This window comes from Ictidomys tridecemlineatus, chromosome X (assembly GCF_052094955.1).
Source record: "Ictidomys tridecemlineatus isolate mIctTri1 chromosome X, mIctTri1.hap1, whole genome shotgun sequence".
In the NCBI taxonomy this organism is placed as follows: domain Eukaryota; kingdom Metazoa; phylum Chordata; class Mammalia; order Rodentia; family Sciuridae; genus Ictidomys; species Ictidomys tridecemlineatus.
This window is the reverse complement of record NC_135493.1, coordinates 116,204,776-116,228,183: the sequence shown is the minus strand read 5'-3', so window position 1 is coordinate 116,228,183 and position 23,408 is coordinate 116,204,776. Positions and strand designations below refer to the sequence as shown.

Genomic DNA, 23,408 nt, shown 5'->3' with positions numbered 1-23,408 from the left:
ATCCCATCCCTAGTAGCCATGATTTTATTGTCTTTCTCTGTATATTTGACCTTTTTAAAAAAAAGTTTTTTTGGTTCCACACATAAGTGAAACCATGCAGTATTTTTCTTCTTCTGTCAAGTTTATTTCATTTAGCATAACATTCTCCAGGTCCGTCCATGTTGTAGCAAATGGTAGAGTTTCCCCTTTTTTAAAGCTGAATAACATTCTATTATACATTTGTTCCACAGTTTCTTATCCATTTGTCTGTTAATTGGTACCTCTGTTGTTCCCATTTCTTGACTATTATAAATAATGTACAATGAACATGGGAGTGCAGATATCTGTTTGAGGTGGTGATTTCATTTCCTCTAAGTATATACAAAGAAGAGGGATTGCTAGGTCACATACAGTAGTTCTTTTAAAATTTTCTTTAGGAACCTTCACACTGTTTTCTATAATGGCTACACCAATCTACATTGTCACCAACAGCCTATGCTTAGAGCAATTAAACCACTAGGCCAAGGTCATATAGCTGGTAAGGGACAGAAACACACTTCTACTTTCCCAGCCCTGGGTCTTTACTCCACATGTCAGTTTATATTATTAGCTTTAAAACATATGATTGAATCTCTAAATCTTTTTATTTTCATTTTATTCAGGACCTTAGATTTTCAGATATGATATAACCCATCTCAGACACTGTAACAGTGGGCCTGTGTTTGTTTGCAAATTATATGTATATATAGCACATCTCTCTGTGCTTCATTTAGTATCTAACCATCAGGAAAAACAAGCTCGTATTAGGGTATTAGCTAATAAAGTTTGCAAATGTATTTTAATCATTTTTATTTTTACACACACATTGGCAATGGATGATCAGGAAGATGAGGAAAGAAATAATTTGGATAGAAGGATATGCATGATATTATAATAAAATTGATGATAAGCTACTGTCTTCAGTTTGCCTAAGGCTGTGGAAGAAACTAATAACAATAAATGAAAAAAATTCTTACTCAACCCCAGAGGGCAGTGAATTATGAAAGCATAAAGTTATTCATAACACCATGACTTCAGCTCATTATAAAGGTAGAAGAATAAGTTATGAGATATGGAAATTCTTTCCCAAGTTAATATTTTTATGACTACTTGATTCAAGTTATAATTACAATGGAAAAAAAATAAAGGGTTTCCAGCTTAACCTGATTTTTTGTTTCTTTCTGAGCCATCACCCAGAGGTACATATGTAAATGAGCTTCTAAAATTTTTTTTTTAGTTGTAGATGGACACAATGCCTTTACTTTATTTTATTTACTTTTATGTGGTGCTGAGAATCGAACCTAGTGCCTCACACGTGTTCGGCAAGCGCTCTACCACTGAGCAACCACCCCAGCCCCTGTAAATGAGTTTTGAAAATGAACTATGGCCAGATGAGGGTTTATATAATGTCACTGTCTCTAATTCTCTCTAAGAAATAGGATACTAACTCAATCTCCTGATTCCCTCCTTCAGTCCCCTTGGGGGACTGAGACTTCCTTGGATAACTTATAATTAATAATTTCTGGACAATTAATTCCTTTGAGATCTTGTAGTTGAATCTCATTCCTGAGCTGTTTAAACCTTAGAGTTTCAATGCACCTTTTTATATGCCCCAGTAGTTTCCTGTTGAAACAGGTAACATGAATTGTTTAGCAAATGATTATTAATTTAGAGATATCTTAATATCAAGGTCAGGCTTAATAATGAATGAGAAATAATCCCATGGTCCCAGAGATCTCCAGGAACTCTAAGTCCAATAAACTTACTGTTTGCTCTTGCCATCTCATTTTTCAGGACCACGTACTCTTCATATAATGGCCTTAGCTGCTTGCCAACCTCAGACCTCCAACCTTCCCAAACCCAGAGCCTCTCATTGTAGTCGGTGCTGTTTGCCATTATTTCATCCAAACCTGTTATCCCAAAGCCCCAAAGGAAAATAAACATGCATTTGTAAAATTTTTTTTGTAAACAATTATATGAATTTTAAAGAATTAAAAGTAAAGTTGGCAGACATCAAGGTCAAGGTCATAAAGTTATTAAATGAAATCTTGTGATTAATTCACTTCCTTGCCCTTACTATAGATCCAAATTGTGTTTACAGAGAAAAATAAACCAGTGCAATAATTTACTTGACAAATTACTTGAATGTGATAGAATTTATAATGAGATTTTTTTGAAGTTAAAAGAGCATCTATGCTGAAACACAAATTTGTAATTTTATCATCTTTCAGTTGCCCATCTGAAAAGTGAAATGTCATAATCTAAAGTCAATCTCATTTTTAAAATTTGGTATTAAAAAAAAGTAAATTTCACAATCAGTACTCAAAATTAATAGCCTACCTGGCTCAAGTAGTAGGCACTCTTGAGGTTTTTTTGGGTTACACACTTTTCCAGTACTGTAGATGGTGCTCATCGTATTTAGAATTGTGTTCAACTGCAAATTAAAGATAATAAATAATATTGGAAACGGAAAATGTGCTAAAGAGAATGCTATCTTAAAGATATCCTTTTGGTTATGTGGCTTTTTTTAATATTTACTTTTTGGTTGTAGATGGACACAATACCTTTATTTTATCTACTTATTTTTATGCGGTGCTGAGGATTGAACCCAGGGTCTCACACATGCTAGGTGAGTGCTCTACCACTGAGCCACAACCCAGCTCCCTAGTGTGACTTTTTGATCCCTCAGAATGCAGCAATTCACTTCTTTTCTATATTTCTTCCTGTATGTAAGGGAGGAATACATTTAATTTTACTCACTGTAAACTAGCACATAGCCTTATAAACACATAATAAATGTATGTGGAGTAATTGAAATGAACATATCTACCAGAACTCCAACAATGTTTCTCAATTACTTATAGGAAAATATGTGCATTTTTTCTTTTATTCAGCATTTATTGAGTCTCTACTATGTCCTACACTTTGACAGTTCTGAAATAAACAAGTCACAGGCCCTCAAAGACCCCAGAGTCATGAGACAGTGAGGCAGCCATGAAATCAATAAATACATAACAGAATGACAAGTGTTATAATAACTGTCACCAAAAAGTGATGTGGCAGTATTGACGAGAGAGTAGAATAGGGATGTATAGCCTGGAGACTCACAAACGACTTCAAAGAGGATAAAACATTAGAGCTGTGTCACACAGAAGTAGGAATTAGTCTGGTACAGAAGGGAAGTAGAGAGAAGAGCCTAAACATGAGAGGAGGCTGGAAATGATAATGCATTTTCAAGGAGTGGCAAGATGTTGAATAAAAGTGGAGCACTGATGTTCACTGGGGAAAATGGAGGAGATGAGAAAGGCAGAGGTAAGCAGGGGCCAGATCATAAGGGACCATGTATGCCATAATGAAAAATTCAAACTTTGTTCTGTAGGTCAAGGAAAGTGATGATAATTATGTGAAGAAAGGCGTGCTATGCAAAGCATGCCTCTGGGTCAGTGCAAGGCAGCAAAAGATCTTTTCTATGCTGTGGTAGGCACAGGAATTGTGAGAGTACATGTTTATAAGCTTTAAGTGATTTGAAATTTCCATGGTACCTAAGTATGTAATTAATGAACTTAATCAAATATTGATTTGCTGTGGATTGGAAATAAAGGAAGAAAGGGAAGTGATGGGTGGGACTGGGGAAGGAGGGAGGAAGGGAAGATATGATTTAAGAAGCACTGTATTAAAGGTCCTGTTTCCCCTTTTCCTAGTTTTCTCTTCCATTATTTTTCTACTCTGCTACAGAGTCATTATCCTAAAACATTAACTAGATACCTTGCTTGAAACTTCCACAAATCCCATAGTCCAAGACAATAAACCTAGATTCTTTCCCTTGGCACAAAACTCCTCAGAGTCTCTTTCTCTATCTGCTTCCTTAATCTCCCTTCCTTCTCTTCGCTGAACACATGCATCCTGGAGTCTCCCTCCTTCCCAGACACTTCAAGCTCTTACTTGCATTTAAGAAGTTTTCAATTCTGGCTATCTATTAAAATTATTTGGGGATCTTTTAAAAATAGAATGTCCAGGTCCTATCCAGGCTAGAGTATGCTGCCTAAATTAAAAGGCCAAGATTTCTCATGGTGTCCTTGTGAAAACAATGGAGAAACATGGAATGGATAAGATAAAGAGGATTGATAACTCATGGGATAATTGGATCCAAAGAATGCAGAATAATAAATATCAACTTGTAGAAATAAATACCATATGGCTTTATCTTTGTCCTTATCATGCATTTTTATTTTTATAAAAATGTCCTCGTTCCAAAGGACAAGTAACTGAGAAAGACGACTTTGATGTTAAATAACTAAATATTTTAGATAAAAATATTTCAGTAGGTTATAACAGGGGTCTGCAAACTATGGTCTGCAGACCAAATCCTGTCTGTTGCTTGTTTTTGTTAAGTTTTGTTGGAATACAGCCACATCCATTCATTTATGTATTAGCTATGGCTGACTTCCTGCTACAATGGCAGAACTGACTAGTTGTGACACCAACAATATGGCCTGCAAAACCTAAAATAGTTACTATTTGTTCCTTTACAGAAAAAAAACTTTGTCAATTCTTGGGCTAGAGGAATGGAATGAGGGATGTTATTTTAACAGGGGTGAATACAGGCTTTCTCGAATTTGGACAAACTATCTAAGAAAACAAAATTTTAGAGTGCCATTTGAAAGCAACATTGGTGGAAGAGATTTGGAGACTCATTGACAGTGAGGTTGACATGAGCCAACCATGGCATTTGGCTATCAAAAAACAAAACAATCTAATATAGTCCTTGACTGTCTTAGTTGGTGTAGATCACGGGGTGCAGAGTGACACATTCCTACTCACTTCTTTCCATATCAGAACCCTGTGTCTTCTTTCACCCTCCAAGAGATGCCAGTTTGTATAATAAATTACAGTCACTTGACCGAGGTACAAATCTCTTTCTAATGTCAGCATTACTATCTTTGCAGATGAAGGAAGCATCCACGGGTGACATTAATGTTAATATTTCCCAAACATTTCAACTCTTGGGGGCAGTACTGAAATGTTCCAAAACATACCTGTTCCCTCTTATTGGCGGAGAGCGCTGAAGACCCACTCTGCTGAAGGGCCTGCAATTGACGCTTGAGTGTGAAATTTTGAATTTCTTGTAGTGGATAAGCTGTAGCAAGCTTTGACTGCTCTTCATAAAAGGCAGACCATTTGGCCTCAGCCTCATTCTGAAATGGCAAAAAATAAAAAATAAAATAAAATTGAAGTTGGAAGAGCACAGATTAAATAGATAAAGCAGAAGATACAGTCCAGAGAACATCTGGTGAAACATATACTATTTCCTGAGTGGCTTAGTCCTCTACTTTGCTGAAGGTCAAGGTCAGGTTAAGGGTGACCAGGCCACTCTTGGTCACTCTCTCTTTCTGGCCCAGTGCCTAGTTTTCCCAAGGGTCCTGTCCCCAGAACTGGAAGTAAATTCTCACAGATAATTCACACTGTGAGGCCCTGGAATTTATGGCCTTAGTTCAGTGACTGGGTGAGTTGGCTAAGGATTCAAGGATGAATGCTCTTAAAAGAGAACTGAGTAGAACGCAGAGTGGACATAGTGGGAATATAGTCCCTCATGACCATGGGAAACAAGAGGAATGAATGAGAACCAGATCACAGTAAGTTCCTAGGTGTTATGACATAGCACAGAGATTCTGAACTTAAGTTGTGATCCCAAAAGAAGGCTTCATAGGATGTGGCTATTTGGTAGCCATGGAAACTTTCTACCAGCAAAAGAAATCAATAAGTGGGATGCCAGGACACACTTGCCCCCACCCCCAATCCATCTTGAATATCAGTAGGAAAGTACACTTCTCTAGCAGTCTTCTCCCTCCAAAATAAATTCATTTCCATGTATCAAAGATTAAAATGAACAACTACTTTGTATATCATACTTTCCTAGACCATACAAAAGAGTAGCATATGAAATAGGTAAGAACTTCATCCCTGGAGTCAGACACCTCTGACTAGCTATATGACCTTGGACAAATTACTTAGCATCTCCAAGCCAGTTGCCTTATCTGCAAAATAAGAGTAATAATAGGACTTCTATCAAAGGGTTGATGGAAGGATTAGAAGAATTAATAATTAATAAAATGATTGCCAGAATGCCTGACACATCCTAAATATTTAATAAATGTTATTTTATTATTTACAGAGAAAAAAATCCTTGCTCTCAAGTTGCTTTAATTTTATCAGATGGATAAACATCATGAATGTTTCATTTATGAAACATGAGTATATAATACTGAATAAACTATGAGTGGCCCAATTTGTGTTATAAGAAATGAAAAATTCATGTGGGTAATCAGACTTGGCCAAGCCTTCATAGAGGAGGTAGAATGTAAGACAAACTTTAAAGTATGTATGAGTTGGATGAGTGTAGAATCCTCTGCAAATCATTTACCTCATTTGAGCTTTTATTTAATTTTTTGGTACCAGGAACTGAACCCAGGAGGTACTTAACCACTGAGCCACATCCCCAGCCCTTTTATTCTGAGACAGGGTCTCTCTAAGTTACATAGGGCCATGTTAAGTTGCTGAGGCTGGCTTTGAATTTGCCATCCTCCTGCCTCAACCTCCCGAGTCACTAGGATTACAGGCATGCACCACTGTGCCTGGCTTCATTTAAGATTTTAACAACTGTGAGATAGAAAACCACTGTGTCTCCATTAGGCTTAGAGAAATAGTGGAACTGGCAATCAATTACCAGCATTCAATCCTGCATGTGGCAGACAGATGGCTCCCCCTCTGGTGGGCACACCCTTTTCTTAGGAACAGACCTGTGACTTTCTTCTAGCCATCCGTGTACAGCAAGGTGACAGGATATACATATTTGTATCACAAAAGATCACAAATTTTATCTTGCTAGAAGTCTCCTTTGTTGACTTTGATGCAGCAAGAAGCCATAATACAAGCTATCTTATGGAAAGGGCCACATGGGAAGGAATCCAAGATGGCCTCTGACTAACATTCTGCAATAAACCAAGAACCTTAGTTCAGCAGCATACAAAGATCTGAATGTTAACATCAACCACACTGGCTTGGAAGTAGCTCTCTCTCTCCTCAAGCCTCAGATGAGACCCCAACTCTAGCTGCCACCTTGAATGTGACTTATGAGAATTAGAAATACAAGATCCAGCTAAACTGTGCCTGGACTCCTCACCCACAGAAACTGTGGGAGATTACATGTGGGTTATTTTAAGCCACTAACCTTGTGGTAACTTTTAATATAATAGGTAACTAGTACAGATCCCACAGGCAGAACTACAGGCATGATTGCACTTTCCAGGCCAAGGAATTTTACTTTTATCCTGTGAATATCAAGCAGTCACTGAGAAGCTTTAAACAGGCATGTGACATGATGAGAATTGTACTCAACAGTCACAATAATGGACCAAACAAGAGATGAAGAAAAATAGTGGCAGTGAAAATAGAAAACATTTTTTTTTGTCTTTATTGAATACCCACAACCCCTCAGGAACTGCTTCTCAGTTAATCTTCACATGTGACAACTTTTTGAAGAAGTTGTCATCATCCCCATTTTTAAAATGAGGGAAATGAGGCAGAGCAGGTAAGCAACCTTTCTTAGGTCACACAGCTAGTAATTGAAAGAACCGGGGCACCAACCCAGGTGTATTTACTTCCAAAGCTAATGCTCTGAACCACTGTCTTAGGGATTGTATTTGACACATTCTAGTTTTCTCTCTAACATGCAGGAGTGGGAAGGAGTGAACTGTGGAAAGAGGAATTTGGTCTACATATAACTGTCTTATCAATCCCTACCTTTCTTCATCCAGTCCAGGATAATTTTTTCTTATGTAAAATTTCTGGTAAAACTTTGATGGCAAATTATAATGTTATTGTTGATCATTTTTGAAAACCACTAACAACTACCCCAAATGCTTCAGTCTTACAGTATTTTTTATTTTATTGCATGTGAGAACTTTTAGGCTATTTGATTTGATTTTATTTGTCACTACTATTTTACAAGTGTTATACTTTATATCACCAGTTACTTCACATTGCCTTGCATTTTGGTCTCTGAGGATACACTGTTCCTTCCCAAGCTATTCTATTTAATATTATTTACAACTTATTTCATATCCTCACATTAAGGCTCTTGAGCCTAAATAAAACAGATTGGCTGGAATACAGAGAATGAATGTCAGTTCATACATACTATTCAGATTGTTTAGATAATGGTCAACAGCTACATGTAGTTTTTGGACCTGAATAATGGGTAAAATGAAACATAGTACACTAGTCTACATAAATCCGGGGCTTGAGAGAAACTAGTACAGATAACATATGTGACATTCCACACTTGAGAGAAACTAGTACAGATAAAATAGGTGACATTCCACACTATCTTTGTGGAAGGCAGGAGAGAAGCAACTAACAGAGGAAAATTTTCCATAGCCATACATGAGCATTTGGGAACAAGACACACATTGTTCATCTAGTACCTTGGAGCATAACAAGCTTGGAAGAAAACCTTGAGTTCCATATTCTGGCCCAGTTTCTAGATATGGCTCTCAAAGCCACATCAGGTTCAAAGATGAAGCTGCCCAGGTTACATTTTAAGTATACCCCTCCCCCAAACTGGCATTAAAAAATAACCCTTCTTTTTTAAAAAATATTTTTAGTTGTAGATGGACACAATACCTTATTTTATTTATTTATTTTTATGTGCTGCCAAGGATGGAACCCAGTACCTCACAAGTGCTCTACCACTGAGCTACAACTGGCTTTTTTTTGTGTACTGGGAATTGAACTCAGGGATACTTAACTACTGAGCCTCATCCCCAGCCTTATTTTGTACTTTATTTAGAGACAGGGTCTCACTGAGTTGCTTAGTGCCTTGCTAAGTTGCTGAGGCTGGCTTTGAACTTGAAATCCTCCTGCCTTGGCCTCCTGAACTGCTGGATTACAGGTGTGCGCCACTATACTAGGCTCCAAACTGGCATATTTTTAAAAACACTTATTTAACAGTAATATAACTTATATGAATATGAATTCTACCACTCCACCTTAGGATTCAAAATATATTTTTTTGGTATTTTACATGAGAGTTTTAATAGTTGAAAACTTTAATTTTTAAACATTTCTAAACTTTTTTGTTTTTCTGAATTTTATCTTCTGAGGGGAAAGTGCTTAGCTCTAAATTCCATTTTACTGCATTACAGTGTCTTTCCTTACTCCCATGCTTGTGTGTGGGTATTATGGGTACATTGAAGCATGGGACAGACCCGTTAGAGATAAGGATTAAGTCAACATTTTTTTTCCTTGAGTATAGAATAGTGGTTTTGAAATACCCTACTCTGCCAGTTACAGTGGTACATGCTTGTAATCCCAGCAACTCCCGAAGCTGAGACAGGAGGATGGCAAGTTCAAAGCCAGCCTCAGCAATTTAGCAAGACCCTATCCAAAAATAAAAAATAAACAGAGCTAGGAATGTGGCTCAGTGGTAGAGTGTCCCTGGGTTAGATCTCCAGTACCAAAAAAAAAAAAAAAAAAAAAAAAAAAGTGTGGGTCTCTAACTTCTGACAACTAAGAAGTATTTATGAAGTGTTCTTAAAGACCTTGCAGACTCCAGTAGGGCAGTCTTAAATGTGCACTCCAGTTTCATTGACAAGAGTTTGGAGCAGCTGTAGTTGGTACTACCAAATACTAAAACAATGAACCAGGCTGTCTTTACTAGCAATGGAATCTTGCTCTCTCCAAGGATAACAATGGTCCAGGACCACCTATGTTGCTGGAGAGTTTTCAGCTTCACTATTAAAAATCAAGTGTGTTCTTTCTAAAGTTGCTTTTAAGGAGGTCCCTATTTTTCCTCTATAGCACTAGGTTTACCTTTGTGCAACTTTAGATCAGAATTGAGGTGCACTAAGAAAAGATTTTGATTATCTTTCTATTTGCTTAAACTCTTATTATTATTTACTCCATTGCATCTTCATAACTAGGTTTATGATTTAGTTTTCCTGCTGTTTACTAATGTTCTGATTAATGAACTTGTTAATTTCCCATATTTGTAAGCCTTAGAGAAGATTTACAAAGAATTCTATTAAAAAAAAACAATAAAGTTACAAAGAAGGGGCAGTGCATAAAAATATCATTTTACTGAGAGGTTAATTGTACTTTAACTGGTGAATATTCAATCTATATTTGCTGTAAAGCAAGGGGGCAAATTTATTGTGTAGCATGTGACAAGAGTTTGATTTCTAATTTTCACTGAATTTCTGAACTATCTGGAAACCTGCTTTGTTCAAAACAGATGTTTCCGCATATTAATTGCTGAACAGACCTACTAGTACAAAAGCCCAGATACAAATAGAAAAATTATCTTTCCACTAAAACATGTCCAACTGTCCAGATAGTGGTGATGTTTTCAGCTCGTTAAAGTAATAGTTACCTTGATATAGCATGAATGTGTGTTGCCTCATGTGCAATTATTTATAGACCCAGCTTAGTTTTTCTCCAGTATCTCTTCTTAGAGTTGCATCTGGTTTCATTACCAGTTTCCATCTGAATCCATTGGAGAAGTATATGATTTTGTTTTGTTTCTTGGCTGAGAATTACTTAATATTAAAAGTTTTGTAAGGCATGGTGGTGCAGACCTCCAATCCCAGCAGCTCGGGAGGCTGAGGCAGGAGGATTACAAGTTCAAAGCCATTTAGCCTTAGCAATTCAGCAAGGCACTAAGCAACTCTAGCGAGATCTTGTCTCAAAATAAAATATAAAAAGGGCTAGGGATGTGGTTCAGTGGTTCAATCCCCAGTATAAAATAATAATAATAATAACAACAACAATAATGTCTTGTAATAATACATAATGAGTGGAGTCAACCATATAAATACCACAATGACAGAGGAAAGCAGAGAGCTTTGCAAATCTGTTTTGAACCAAAATTTTTTCTTATCCCTATCTGATGTTCCCAGTCACACTCAAGGTAGGTAGCTTTTAGGACTCTATATTGATTAAATTTGATGCCCTCTATTATTTTAAGTTATATTCTTACAACTTGATCTAAGGATTGCCATACTAAGTCATATCCATAGGCTGACAAGTCCATTATCCTGACAGGTCAAAGTTACACCAAGGAGCAATATGGAAATAGCAGATTATCTTTAATAATGTTAAACTGATGGGACATAAACATATAAAACATATAAATTTGCTGATACCCAAATTTCCCTTCCTGTATAAGTTGTCTGTTACTACAATGATACTATATAAGAAATAACCCCAAACCATAATGCCCTAAGTATGTATTGTTTATGTGTCTAGAATCACTGGAGGTTGGCAGGTAGCTCTGCCGATCTTGGCTAGATTTCCTTACAACTCTGGGAGTTGGCTTCTGCTTGGGCAACTGTTCCACGTGTCTCTGGTCTTCAGTTGGCTAGCCCAGGCAGGTTTTCTTGGCAAAGGCAAAAGATGCAAAGAACAAGCCCAATTATTCAAGTGCATTCCAAGCCTCTGCTTTCATCATTTCTGCTAACACAAACCAAGACGCATGATGAAGGACACAGTCACATAACCTGCTGTGGGACAGCACTGCAAACAGACTGACGTGACCTTAGACACTATTATAGGAAAGGATTAAGAACTAAGTCCATCAATGCAGTTGACCATACTTCCTTAAGCCACAGTGGATCTACAATTCACACATTTGCTTAAATACGTCAAAAAACCATTTACAGTTTTAAATGTCTCACGTTTTTTAGATTAAAGAATAGCTCAGTTTTACAAGTCTTATCAGTGTTGCCACCTTAGTATAAATGGCACTTCCTTCAATTTACTCTAAATTTATCTCTATTGAGCTTTCAACTGTACTACCTTTCTAGTATTAAGAGGTTCAGCCAATATAGTTGTGAATACTCCATCCATCCTTTCTTGTTCCATCTCAAACTATTCAGATTTTTTTTTTCATTTTGAGTCAGGTTTTCTGTAGCACCCAACTGCCTCTGATCCCCTTAAATCACTCTGATTGCTCTTTTTGGTGTAACAGTGTCCTTTTATAAAATTCTTCCTTTAAACATGGCCACTAGCATTATGTTTCTAAAGACATGGGAAAATGTTTTCTCTTATATCCACAACTGTCTAGACTATTGTGGTCATGGAAACTTACTCAGTCTTCAGGGAACAATCTTGAATGATTTCTAGGTTTTTTTTCCTGAGTTAAAAATGATTTCTAACAACTCATTAGTTCCCAGGAGAAAGCCCACATATATCCAACCTGGATTTTCTAGATTACTTCTAATTTATGCCATTTTACTATGTATTACAACTTTTGGTGGCAAGATTATTTATTATAATTTGATTTTTTTCAAACATTTGCCTATGCATTAATAATCTGCCCCAAATCTGCTTTATGGCACCTTATATTCATGTCATTGGAGAACATTTTTCAGAATTTATAAAACCTCTTTGAGGAAATAAACAAATATATCTTCTTAAGGTATAACGATATCAAGGATTGAAACACCAAGTGGCCTTAAAATATTAATGGTAATTTCAAATATTTTACTTGCTCTCACTTGAGTGGATTATTGCTGAGCAAATGTTAAAACACTGGTGATTACAGGGGCAGTTATTTTCTCTGTCCAAGAAGTTCATTTATAGTTTAATTCCAAAGAAAATAAACCAGATCATCAGATAGTCTCATTAAAATAAATCCACATTGTTTTTAATTTAGCAAGTTAGTACATCTTATAAGAACAGATGTTGGTCTGTAATAAAACATGAAGTCAGTAGTATATAAATTTATGGGGATGAATTCTCCCCTTTGTGCAGGAAAGGTTTGTTGTCAAGATACACAGTCAAAGGTTGATATTTGTTAATTCCTGACCCTGAGTTTGCTGCTTACAGGCCAAGAAGCAGGCAAAGGAAGGAACATTATGGCTGTTTCTGGGAACTGCATTGCCCCCAAGTTCATATCATTTCAGTAACTGCACTGCGAATATCAGAAGAGTCTCAGAGGTGGGAGACTCTCACTTTCCCTAGCTCTGACTTTTTCTGGTAAATATCTCTTTAAAAACCACCCACTGAGGGCAAGAGAGGATCGTAAGGAGGGGTGATATGATTAAAACATAATATATGCACGTATGGAAATGTCATAGGGAAATCCATTAATTTGTACTGTTAATATCAGTTAGTATTTATAATTTTTTTGTGTGGGTACCAGGGATTGAACTCAGGGGCACTCGACCACTGAGCCACATCTCAAGTCCTATTTTGTATTTTATTTAGAGATAGGGTTTCACTGACTTGCTTAGCACCTTGCTTTGGCTGAGGCTGGCTTTGAACTTGCAATCCTCGTGTCTCAGCCTCCCCAGCCACTGGAATTATAAGTGTGCACCACCACGCCCAGCTTAGTATTTATAATTTAAAAAGGAAAAAAAAAAACTATCTACTTGAGATAGCAGTGAGACTGTGGGACTTTCAGAATATAAAGTCCCTGAATAATATTATTGTGATCAACGTTGATGTAGAGAACTGCCAGACATGGTGCTAAAATTAAAGTCATATACATTCAAACACATAAATTCACCAAACTCAGTAATCTGGTACAGCATAGACTATATCACTAGTATTATGATAATAATCTTCAGTTTATAGATGAGGTAATTGGGGCTGAAGGAAGTTAAGAAACTTGCTCAAGCTGGGTGCAATAGCAAATGCCTATAATCTCAGCGGCTCGGGAGCATCACGAGTTCAAGGCCAGCCTCAGCAATGGCAAGGCACTAAGCAACGCAGTAAGACCCTGTCTCTAAATAAAATACAAAATAGGGCTAGGGATGTGGCTCAGTGGTCAAGTGCCCCTGAGTTCAGTCTCCAGTATCCAAAAGAAAGAAAGAAACTTACCCAAGACCCTCAATTTATAAGATTCAGAGGTAGTATTTGAACCTACCCAGAATAGGTCAGTCCCCAGAGTCCACCCTTACTATAGCAGACACTTATACATGACCATAGTGTGCATATCCTTATAGCATAATAAATCGCAGCAATTCCTCATCTTTTTTTGGTGTATGTGTGTGTGTTTGTGTGCACGCGCTGCTGGGATTTGAACCCAGGGCCTTATGCATGTAAGGCAAGCACTCTACCAATTAAGCTATATCCCCAGTCCAGTTCTCTATTACATCTGCCACAGTACCCAGTGCATTAGGAATCTCAAGATGTGATCAGAGAATAGAAGGGGTCACTTCCCTCCCCACCTTCCCAAGTTAATACACATAGTTGCCCCTGAGTGCATTCATGCCCCTTCTTCACTGCTGAAGGAGATACAGGACCTCTCATTTGCTTCTTGCATTTAAATATTCTCAATGTTCCTTTAAAGTACTTATACCTTTCTTCCAGTTTAGCCACATTTAGTAATTTATTGTCTTTCATTTCATTTTGTACAATTCAAAAGTGATAACACTTTAATGATTCAGAGATAGTTTCAATGAACATCACTACGTCTCATTCCATAACATGCCTTCTCCACATCTGGGCTCTCAACAGAACTGTTACATGCTTCTTTAAAAATCCTAACTTTGGGACTGAGGTTGTGGCTTAGCAGTAGAGCACTCACCTAGCACATGCGAGGTGCTGGGTTTGATCCTCAGCACCACATAAAAATAAAAACAAATAAAAATAAAGGTACTGTGTCCAACTACAGCTAAAAAGTATTTTAAAAAATCCTAACTCTGGGGTTGGGAATTTAGCTAGTGTCAGAGCACTTGCCTAGCATGTACAGGGTCCTGAGTTTGGTCCTTGGCCCTGGGAGAGAAAAAATTCTAACTCCCTGCTGTCTCTCCCTCCAGAGATGGCTCACATTCTCTCCTGAATGTGTATTTCTTGATCTATCCCCAAAGGTGCCTCTTTTGAGATGACCCACAATCTCCCTTGAATGTGTATCTGCTTTCCTAAATAAATCTGTCTCTGAAAACAAAAAACCCAACTCCTTCTCATACTAATAACAATGATGTCTTAATGTTCTCCCATGCCCACAAGCATCAAGCACTGTTCTGGTGGTTTTAAGACTAAATTAGTCTTCATAGCAATGCTATGAGGCACATATGAGTATTAGTTACTTTTTTCACAGATGAAGAAAATAAGGCTGACAAAAGCTAATTAAGTAGCTCAACTTCGCCCACCTAAAAAGTGGTGGAATCAGAATTTGGATGTAGGTAGTCCAGCTCTAGCTTTTGGGTATTATTCTAGTATACCTCATCATCACCCATGAACCATTGAGCCGAGAATGAAAAGAAACCCACAAAACACTGCAATCACCTCTAACAGAAATCAAATAAAAATGGAGGGGGTTCAATGATGAGATGAAGAGAGGTAATACCAAAATGTAAGATAGGACAAAACATCTTCTCTGATAAAATCTCCTGGCTTTCCTCTTAACTTTAGAAAATAGAAAAAAAAAATAGCTTGGGGGATTTCAAATGAGGCAGCAATTCTCAGATTGAATCTGTTCAGTGAATAGTAATTATTTAAATTAAACATGCAACACACTAATCATTTGGGAAAAAAAACAAGCTTCCAAACTATAATACTTTTGAAAGAAGGAACTTGCTGCACAAATAACACAATTTTTTTTTCCTCAAATTAATTGTGTGATTTTTCCAGCACTTAACTGTGTAAGGATACTGCTTAGGGAATCTGTGAAAAATTTCTTAAATCCTTGTACATGTCAAATAAAGCATTTTGCTTTCCTAGAACATTCTGAGATTTTTTTTTTTCAGAACTGGTTTAATCATAGTTTTTCTTGGAGGGCTCTTCTGTCACTCTTGGAAGTCCCTCAGAACTCCGTGACAACGAAAGAAGGAATTCCCAAGTCCAGTCTCACCCAACCCCTGGTTAGCTTAATTACTAGCTGGTTCATTCAGTAAGCCTCCAGTTGCATTTTTTAGTCAATATGTCATTTTAGTCTTTAGATATCCCTGTTGACATTATAGACTAGAGAAAATTATTAACTCAATTACAGTAGCATTTCCATGAAATGCTTTATAACTCGGACTATAATGACAATTATTATGATCACGTTTTAAAACATATCCACTTGTTTCTAGAATCTGGACTGAGACCAGTGAATGATTTTGCAGCCATTTTTTCAAATGAACTCCAAGGTCAATTAAGTTTAGTCATCTGGGACTACAGAATCAGGGATATAAAGGCAAACTTCCAGGCTTAGAGCTCAAGAGATTTCTTTCATTTCCCTTTTTAGTTTTATGGGCAGTAGTTCTAATCTGTAAGAAGCAACAAATACCCGCTGTGTAAACATGAGAACTCACCATCTTTTGGGTATTCTCCTCTGTGATATTTGTGTTATAATTCCAAGCAGCAAGTGAACGTTGATAATCCAGGTCTTCAGCTTCCTGGTTAAACTTGTCCAAAAATGTCTTGGCCAGTTCCTCGATGGTGGACTGAGCAGCAGTCACAGCAACAAAGCTGAGAAGGAGCCAGGAAGAGCCTAACATCTTTCCCCGTGCGCCAGGACAGGATCCCATCCACTGAACAACTTTCCCTAGAGTAAAATTTCCTCATGAGTTTTTTCTCTCTTCAGCCTTTGAACTTGGGTTGGGCATTGAGGAGGGAACAAACACACACACACACACACACACACACACACACACACACACCAAAAAAAAAAAAAAAAGAAAAAAAAAGGAGGAGGAGGAGGAGGAGGAGGAGAAAACGAAGAAGAAGAAAACAGTAAACAATCTGCTGAACCAATATAAACCTAATCCTGGAGAGGGCAGATATGTAAACAGATTTTAGAATGATATTCTTTAAAGTAAAACAAATAAAGACATGTTATTCATTAATCCTAGAAAACCTTAGCTCTCCTAGCACTTTATGGCTAAATCAAAACTTGTACATTTGGTTAATATATTCCCCCCAAACTGTTAAATATACACTGAGGGTATTATGATTTTTCAGTAATGGAGAGGGTTAGAATTAGAGATCATGGAGTAATGTTGGCATTTATGTTTTTCTGATAATTCCATTAATATTCAGTTATTCCTCTTTTATTTTTATTTCCAGCTCACAGAAACTCAGTACTTGGGTAATATTTTCCCTTTTAAAGACTTTGTCTTTATAAAGTCCATTTTTTGGATTAATTTTAATTTCCATGGCCATTTTTTTTTTAAATTATGAGACTACTCTCCACTGCATGGGCTAAAGCTCTGATCTAGCTGTGGAAAACTTCAAACGGCTCATTTTCATCTTACTAGATGACCATGTTAAACACCAGTTCTAAGGCTGACTTGATGTCCTTCCCTTTCACTTACCTGTTCAAAACTCAGTTGAAGCTAAAGAGAAGTAAGAAATGCTGCCACATGTATGAAATCCAAAGAGTGCCCATGTCAAGTTCTGGTCATCCATAGCCATAGGATCATGGCAAGAGAACAGAGAGATTTTAGTGGTTATCCTGTTGAATCTCAGGAGCTGGCATAGTGTTCTCAATACCAGGGTGTAAGCATGTCACAGATAAAAGAGAGCAGCGACTTTAAATGGCAGGGCTCATGGACCTGCTTGATTGTGATTATGAAACCTTCATGCAGAGAAAACATTTCTTCACCCAGAAAAACAAGTCTTCCAGGTTCAGATGAAATGGCAATAACCAAGCCTTAAAAAAAATTCCCACTACTTAACTTTATTCCAAATTATGCATATTATTATAAATAAGAAATAAACAATAACTGTTCAAAGTGCTTTGTGTTGTAATATTTTAAATTTTTTATTGGTATACTATAATTATACATAATAATGGAATTCATTATGCCATATTCATATATGCACATATTTTATTTAAGCATCATAACAAACCTAAAGCAAATATTTTTATTGCCATTTTATTGCTTATGAAATTGCTCATAAAATTACTAAACTTCAATAATCAGTGGTGGAGCTGAGGCATAGATCCACAGTCCGATTCTACAATATAGACCCTTAACTAAATATAGTCTACAGTCTAAGAGTGGTCATGGAGCTATAGTTAAAGAACAGCAGAGAGACTTGTGCCTTTAGTGAAGATGATGGATTTGGTACTACTACATCAAATATGAATGTAAAATATACTATCATTTGACAAAACAAAGTGGTTGACAAATTTAAATAACAAGAAAGAATGTTTAAAGAAAGTGAGATTGGGGGGTGATCAGTGTAGAAGTTTCAGTAAGGCTCCTCTCACATTCAAGGAAGCTGAAATCCACTCGCTTCTCTCACACATTAGGAGAAAAACAGGCTACAAAGACGGAAATAGCACATAAAGTCTTTGAACAAAGAGTTGAGCTGTTACTTGAATAAAAGTTGAAACAATTCTGTATTCAGGTAATTTCCCGTATGAAATATTTAGGTTTGGGGGTGAAAATACAGTAGTCCAAAATCAATTCTCTCAGGCAGAAAATAAGATTAACATAATCAAATTGAAATGGAGAAAGCAAGAACCAAAATTCAAGCTAAAAATAGGTGGACAAGAAGCCTGAGATAAGAGTGAGACAGGAAAATGCTGGAAGCCAATAAACTTTGACAAGCAAGGGAAACGGAGGAATTGTTTACAGTGATTCTGTAGGAAAATGAGCTCATGATGCACAACTGCAAGCACTGACTAGAGTTTTGGAATTTGTGTTCATTCTCCATCAAGAAGATATGATGTTCTGATAGAATGAAAAGAATCCATGAAAAGACCAAGGGGATGGGATCCAGTAAAACAACTGGCCCAAAGGAATGTATCTTTAAGAAATCATGGAGAAGCAGAAAAAAATTTGAAGACTGAACATACAAGAAAGCTATTCAACTTTCAAAAGTGCTGGAGGTGGGGGTTCATTTCAAAAGGATAGAGGAATGAGTTTGACCTTGACACTTGACAAAAACATAATTTTTAGAACATGATTTGCACTTGGAAAAATGTATATCTACTTCACTGGGAATAAGCCAGATGTTGCCTCTGATAAAAGAACACAATAGGTTTTTTTTTTTTTTTTAAAAAGCCATAGTTTATCTTCCATTTTAACAAGGGATTTAATAAAACAAAGCGCTATGACTAGGTCCAAATGTCCCCTGAAACAACTACACAGTAGAAGATTAGGCAGTCTGATCAAAAAGAGTTCACGTCCAAAACAACAATAATCCTGGTTCAACCATTACTTGCTGACTACCTACTGCGCCAGGTACTGTTTTATACGTTAGATATACACCAATAAATAAGACTGTTACTATCGTATTATGTGAGGTGAGGGAAAGAAACAAAGAGTTGATGATAAATGCTATGACTATGATAAGCAGGAAATAAGGGAAAGACAATAAGAAGTGCAGAGATTTTTCTGCAAGGACAGCCTCTCAAAGAGGTGACATTTGAGCAGAGAGCTATGCGGATAAGGAGGGGAAGACTTTTCCAGACAGGGGAACCAGAAAGTACAAAGGGTATGGAGGAAGCTAGGGGCCATACCAGGAGGGCCTTAGAGCACTTGGGCTTTTATTCTAAGCAATGTGGGAAGACAATGGAAGGCTTCAAGCAGAGCGATTATCTGGCAAAAGTTTTGTTTTGTTTTGTTTTTTAAATATATATATATATTTTTTTTAGTTTTTGGCAGACACAACATCTTGGTTGTATGTGGTGCTGAGGATCGAACCCTGGTCGCAAGCATGCCAGGCAAGCGCACTACCACTTGAGCCACACCCCCAGCCCTGGCAAAAGTTTTAATAGGATCAGTCCGCCTGCTGCTTAGAGAACAGTTAATGAATTCCTGCAGCAGCCCAGCCAAGATGATTGAATAAAAGCTTCATGTCAACTATAAATCCAACTTGGATGCCCAAACAAAAAGTAAATCCATCTTAGACTATAGTGGACTGTGCTAATAGAAGTATGAGATACAAAATAATCTAGATAATAAATAAATAATCTATGTTCAAGTTTAGAGAGATACAAGAGACTATCCAGAGGAAAATAAATAAGATAGTAGATGGATCTAAAATAATATAATTTAAAGAACAGTTCAGATTTGGGAAGACTTGAGGTGGACAACTCTCCTCAATCGTGGCACTGTCATTGAGACAAAGACTTAGATAAGATAGTGAATTTACTCTTCCACTTATTAGCTATATGACTTAAGGCACTTAATATCCTCCCTGAACCTAATTTCTTTACTGAAAAGCTGATGATAATATTATATCCACCATAAAGGAATGTTATATTACATGAATAACATAAGAGTGTATATAACAATACCAGAAGCCTAATAATAAAAGACGCTTAAAATGAAAGAAGCAGTGTAATAAATAATAAACTTCCACACTAAAATGTTTAGGCAAACCATTTGCAGGTTCATCTTACAAGGACACTGCAGTAGAGCTTAGCTGAGTTTGACTCAAAGGTTTATTTGGCCTATAGGATTCTGCATTGTTGAAGTTTGCTAACCTGTGCTGAAATAGCAGGCTTGAGGAGCTCACTGATAGAATGAGCAGGGTCATTTGTGAAAGGAAAAGGGAGTCAGCCAGGGAGTCTGCATGAATTCAGCCACGGAAAAACTGTCAAGTGCTCTGATCATCAAATTTGGTCCTGGTACAAAACATCATATATAAAGATAGGAGAAAACTTGAGTCAATCACTGCTAACTTGAAGGACAAAAAAAATGTTGTGAATGTAAATGATTCCTCCCGAAGTTCACATATTTTTGTCTTTGTGATGCATATACTTCATACACAGACTTTTCATAGCAATGTTTGTAGATAGGAATTGTGAGATCCATCTTATAATTAAAGAAACTGAGCTTCTTAGTGTTCCCATGATGCCCAAATTCCTACAACCGATAGGCAGTGGAGCTGTTTTTGATCCCAGGCTGTTTACGAGGTTTCTTTCTTCTCTCCATGGAGCCATAGATTCAGTTATCTGCTAACCTCATGTAGGAATAGTAAATCCCTTGTCAATCTTTCATATTCTGAGAGCAAGAAAAGCCACATTAAGTAAAAGTAAAATTTACTGCTATGATTATACCAGTTTCATATTTTGAAACTATTTCAGATAGAAATTTTTCCAAACTATATTTTATCCTAATAGGGTTGTTGCTTGGATATTCGTGTGTGTGTGTGTGTGTGTGTGTGTGTGTGTGTGTGTGTGAGAGAGAGAGAGAGAGAGAGAGAGAGAGAGACAGAGAGAGAGACAGAGAGAGAGAGAGAGAGAGAGAGAAGGGAAGAGAGGAGAGAGTGTGTGTATGTGTATGCGTGCATGTTCAGATGACTCAGTGTAATCATCTGGAACATTGTTTACTGACTAGGCTATAATGCGACAATGTCTTCAGGGCTTTACATTAAATGATTGCAAATACTTTATTGCTATTAATTCTACTGTCTCTGCACATTCGCTTCCTGGAATATTGACTTCTGGTAGCCCTACCCACCACAAATCTCCTCCCTGTTTTTGATCTGCTGTCTGTTAAGATTTAAATGGAAACTAGATAACCATGAAGGTCCATCAGGAATTTCCTTCTTCATAGGCTCAAACCACAGGATAGGTCTTTACTCTGCAAGAGCAAAGTGCATAGACTTTGAGATCATGTTTCTCTTGCTGCTCAACATTTTACAGATTTCCAACTGAGTCACAAACGGTGAGGTTGCCTAATAGTTATAGGAAAACCTCTTCTAGTTCCCCAACTTGAGAGGATAACTTTAGTAGACATCAAAGAAGAAAGAATGTTTTGTATAATTCAACATTTTAAAAAATATTCTTTTTAAAGTTGTAGATGGGCACAATACCTTTATTCTATTTGTTCATTTTTATGTGGTGCTAAGTATTGAACCCAGTGCCTCACACATGCCAGGCAAGCACTTTACCAATGAGCCACAACCCCAGCCCTTATCTTAACATTTAGTAATGCTTTTGACAGGAAGAAGAAAGGCTGTCAGGAATACAAAGCACAGAGAAATTTAAAAGTTTACATGGCCAAGAACTGTTCCCATTTAGTACAATTGATTTTGACCACATGTTTATCACATAAAGTGAATTTATAAGTGCTTTACAAAACATAAATAACCAGTTGGCTTTTCTGCCTAAAGGAAAAGCTAAAAGCTCTTTCCTGTTTACATTTTAGTCTCGTAGCAGTCTGTTTTCCCTACAGATAGAGCAAAGATAATCTTCATTAACCAACTTGACAAATATTTTCAACAGAGTTCAAATTTGTAAGGATACACTGCATTCCAGGGAGGTTGTACTGATTATGACTGGCTTAATTTTATGACAGTACACTGCTTGCCTCAGTACTCCTAATTTATTTTCACACCTAGACACTACAAACTGTTAGCTAGCATTAGAACAAGGGAGCCACTAATATAAATTTACATCTCAGGCCTTAGAAGCCCTAAGTTTCAAAAACCTGAGACTTCATTCTAAATGAAATGGGATCCATAGCAGAGTTCAAACAAAGGAGTGACATGGTCTTATTTATATTTAAGAGGAATCAATTTGGCCCAAATGTAGCATGTTCTCCATACAGCAGCCAGAGTGATTTCTCTGGGTAGCGAGACCAGTGAGGAACTACTGCTGCAATAACCCATGGGGCATCTGATAGTGGATTCGTAGCAGCAGTGGAGTTGATACAATGTTGTTTAAACTATGTTTTTTTGAGGTTTTGCTTTGTTTCATTTTGTCTCCTAAATTTTTAAATTGGTGTATTATATATTTGTACATAATCATGGGACTTATCATTACATATATGTACATGCACAAGATATAGTAATACAATTTGGCCAGTCTCTCTCTCTAGCACTTTCCCCTTCCTTCCCACATCCCATCCCCTGGTCCCTTTCCTCTGCTGATCTCACTTTGGTTTTCTTGAGAACCTCCCCCACCTCTCTTTTCCTTTTACCTCTGTAGCTTCTGCATATGAGATAGAATACACAACCCTTGACTTTCTGGGTTTTACTTATTTCACTTAAATATAATGATCTCTAAATCCATTCATTTCCCTGCAAATGACATAATTTAATTTTTCTTTATGGCTGAATATAACTCCATTGTGTGTACATACCACATTTTCTTTATCTATTCATCCATCCATCAATAGACACATAGGCTGGTTCCATAGTTTGACTATTGTGAATTGTGCTGTTATAAACATGGGTATGTATGTACCACTGTAGCATGATGCCTTTAATTCCCTTTTTTTTTTTTGTACCGAGTGCTTAACCACTGAGCCACAACTCCAGCTTTATTTTATTTTTTAACTTTGAGACAAGTTCTCAACAAGTTGAAAGGGCCTTGCTAAGTTATTGAGGCTGGTTTTGAACTCTTGATCCTCTTGCTTAGCCTCTTGAGCTGCTGGGATTACAGGCATATGCCACCATGCCTGGATGATGACTTTAATTCTTTAGGATAATGCTGA

At 37.0% G+C, this 23,408-nt stretch overlaps 1 protein-coding gene across 2 annotated transcripts in view; it reads right to left on the bottom strand.

The window, feature by feature from the left end:
• The window catches only part of Ace2 (angiotensin converting enzyme 2), a 47,243-nt gene extending 30,660 nt beyond the window's left edge, over positions 1-16,583 (bottom strand). The window contains exons 1-4 of one of the 2 annotated variants that reach the window (XM_040290398.2): positions 16,320-16,583; positions 5,055-5,213; positions 2,359-2,452; positions 1,785-1,928 (exon numbers count right to left, since the gene is read on the bottom strand). In XM_040290398.2, the coding sequence (XP_040146332.2) occupies positions 1,785-1,928; positions 2,359-2,452; positions 5,055-5,213; positions 16,320-16,535 (613 nt within the window). In that variant the 5' untranslated portion in view covers positions 16,536-16,583. The remainder of the gene's footprint in view (positions 1-1,784; positions 1,929-2,358; positions 2,453-5,054; positions 5,214-16,319) is intronic. The other variant, XM_005315994.5, reaches the window with a different exon arrangement.
• Between the last annotated feature and the right edge of the window lie 6,825 nt (positions 16,584-23,408).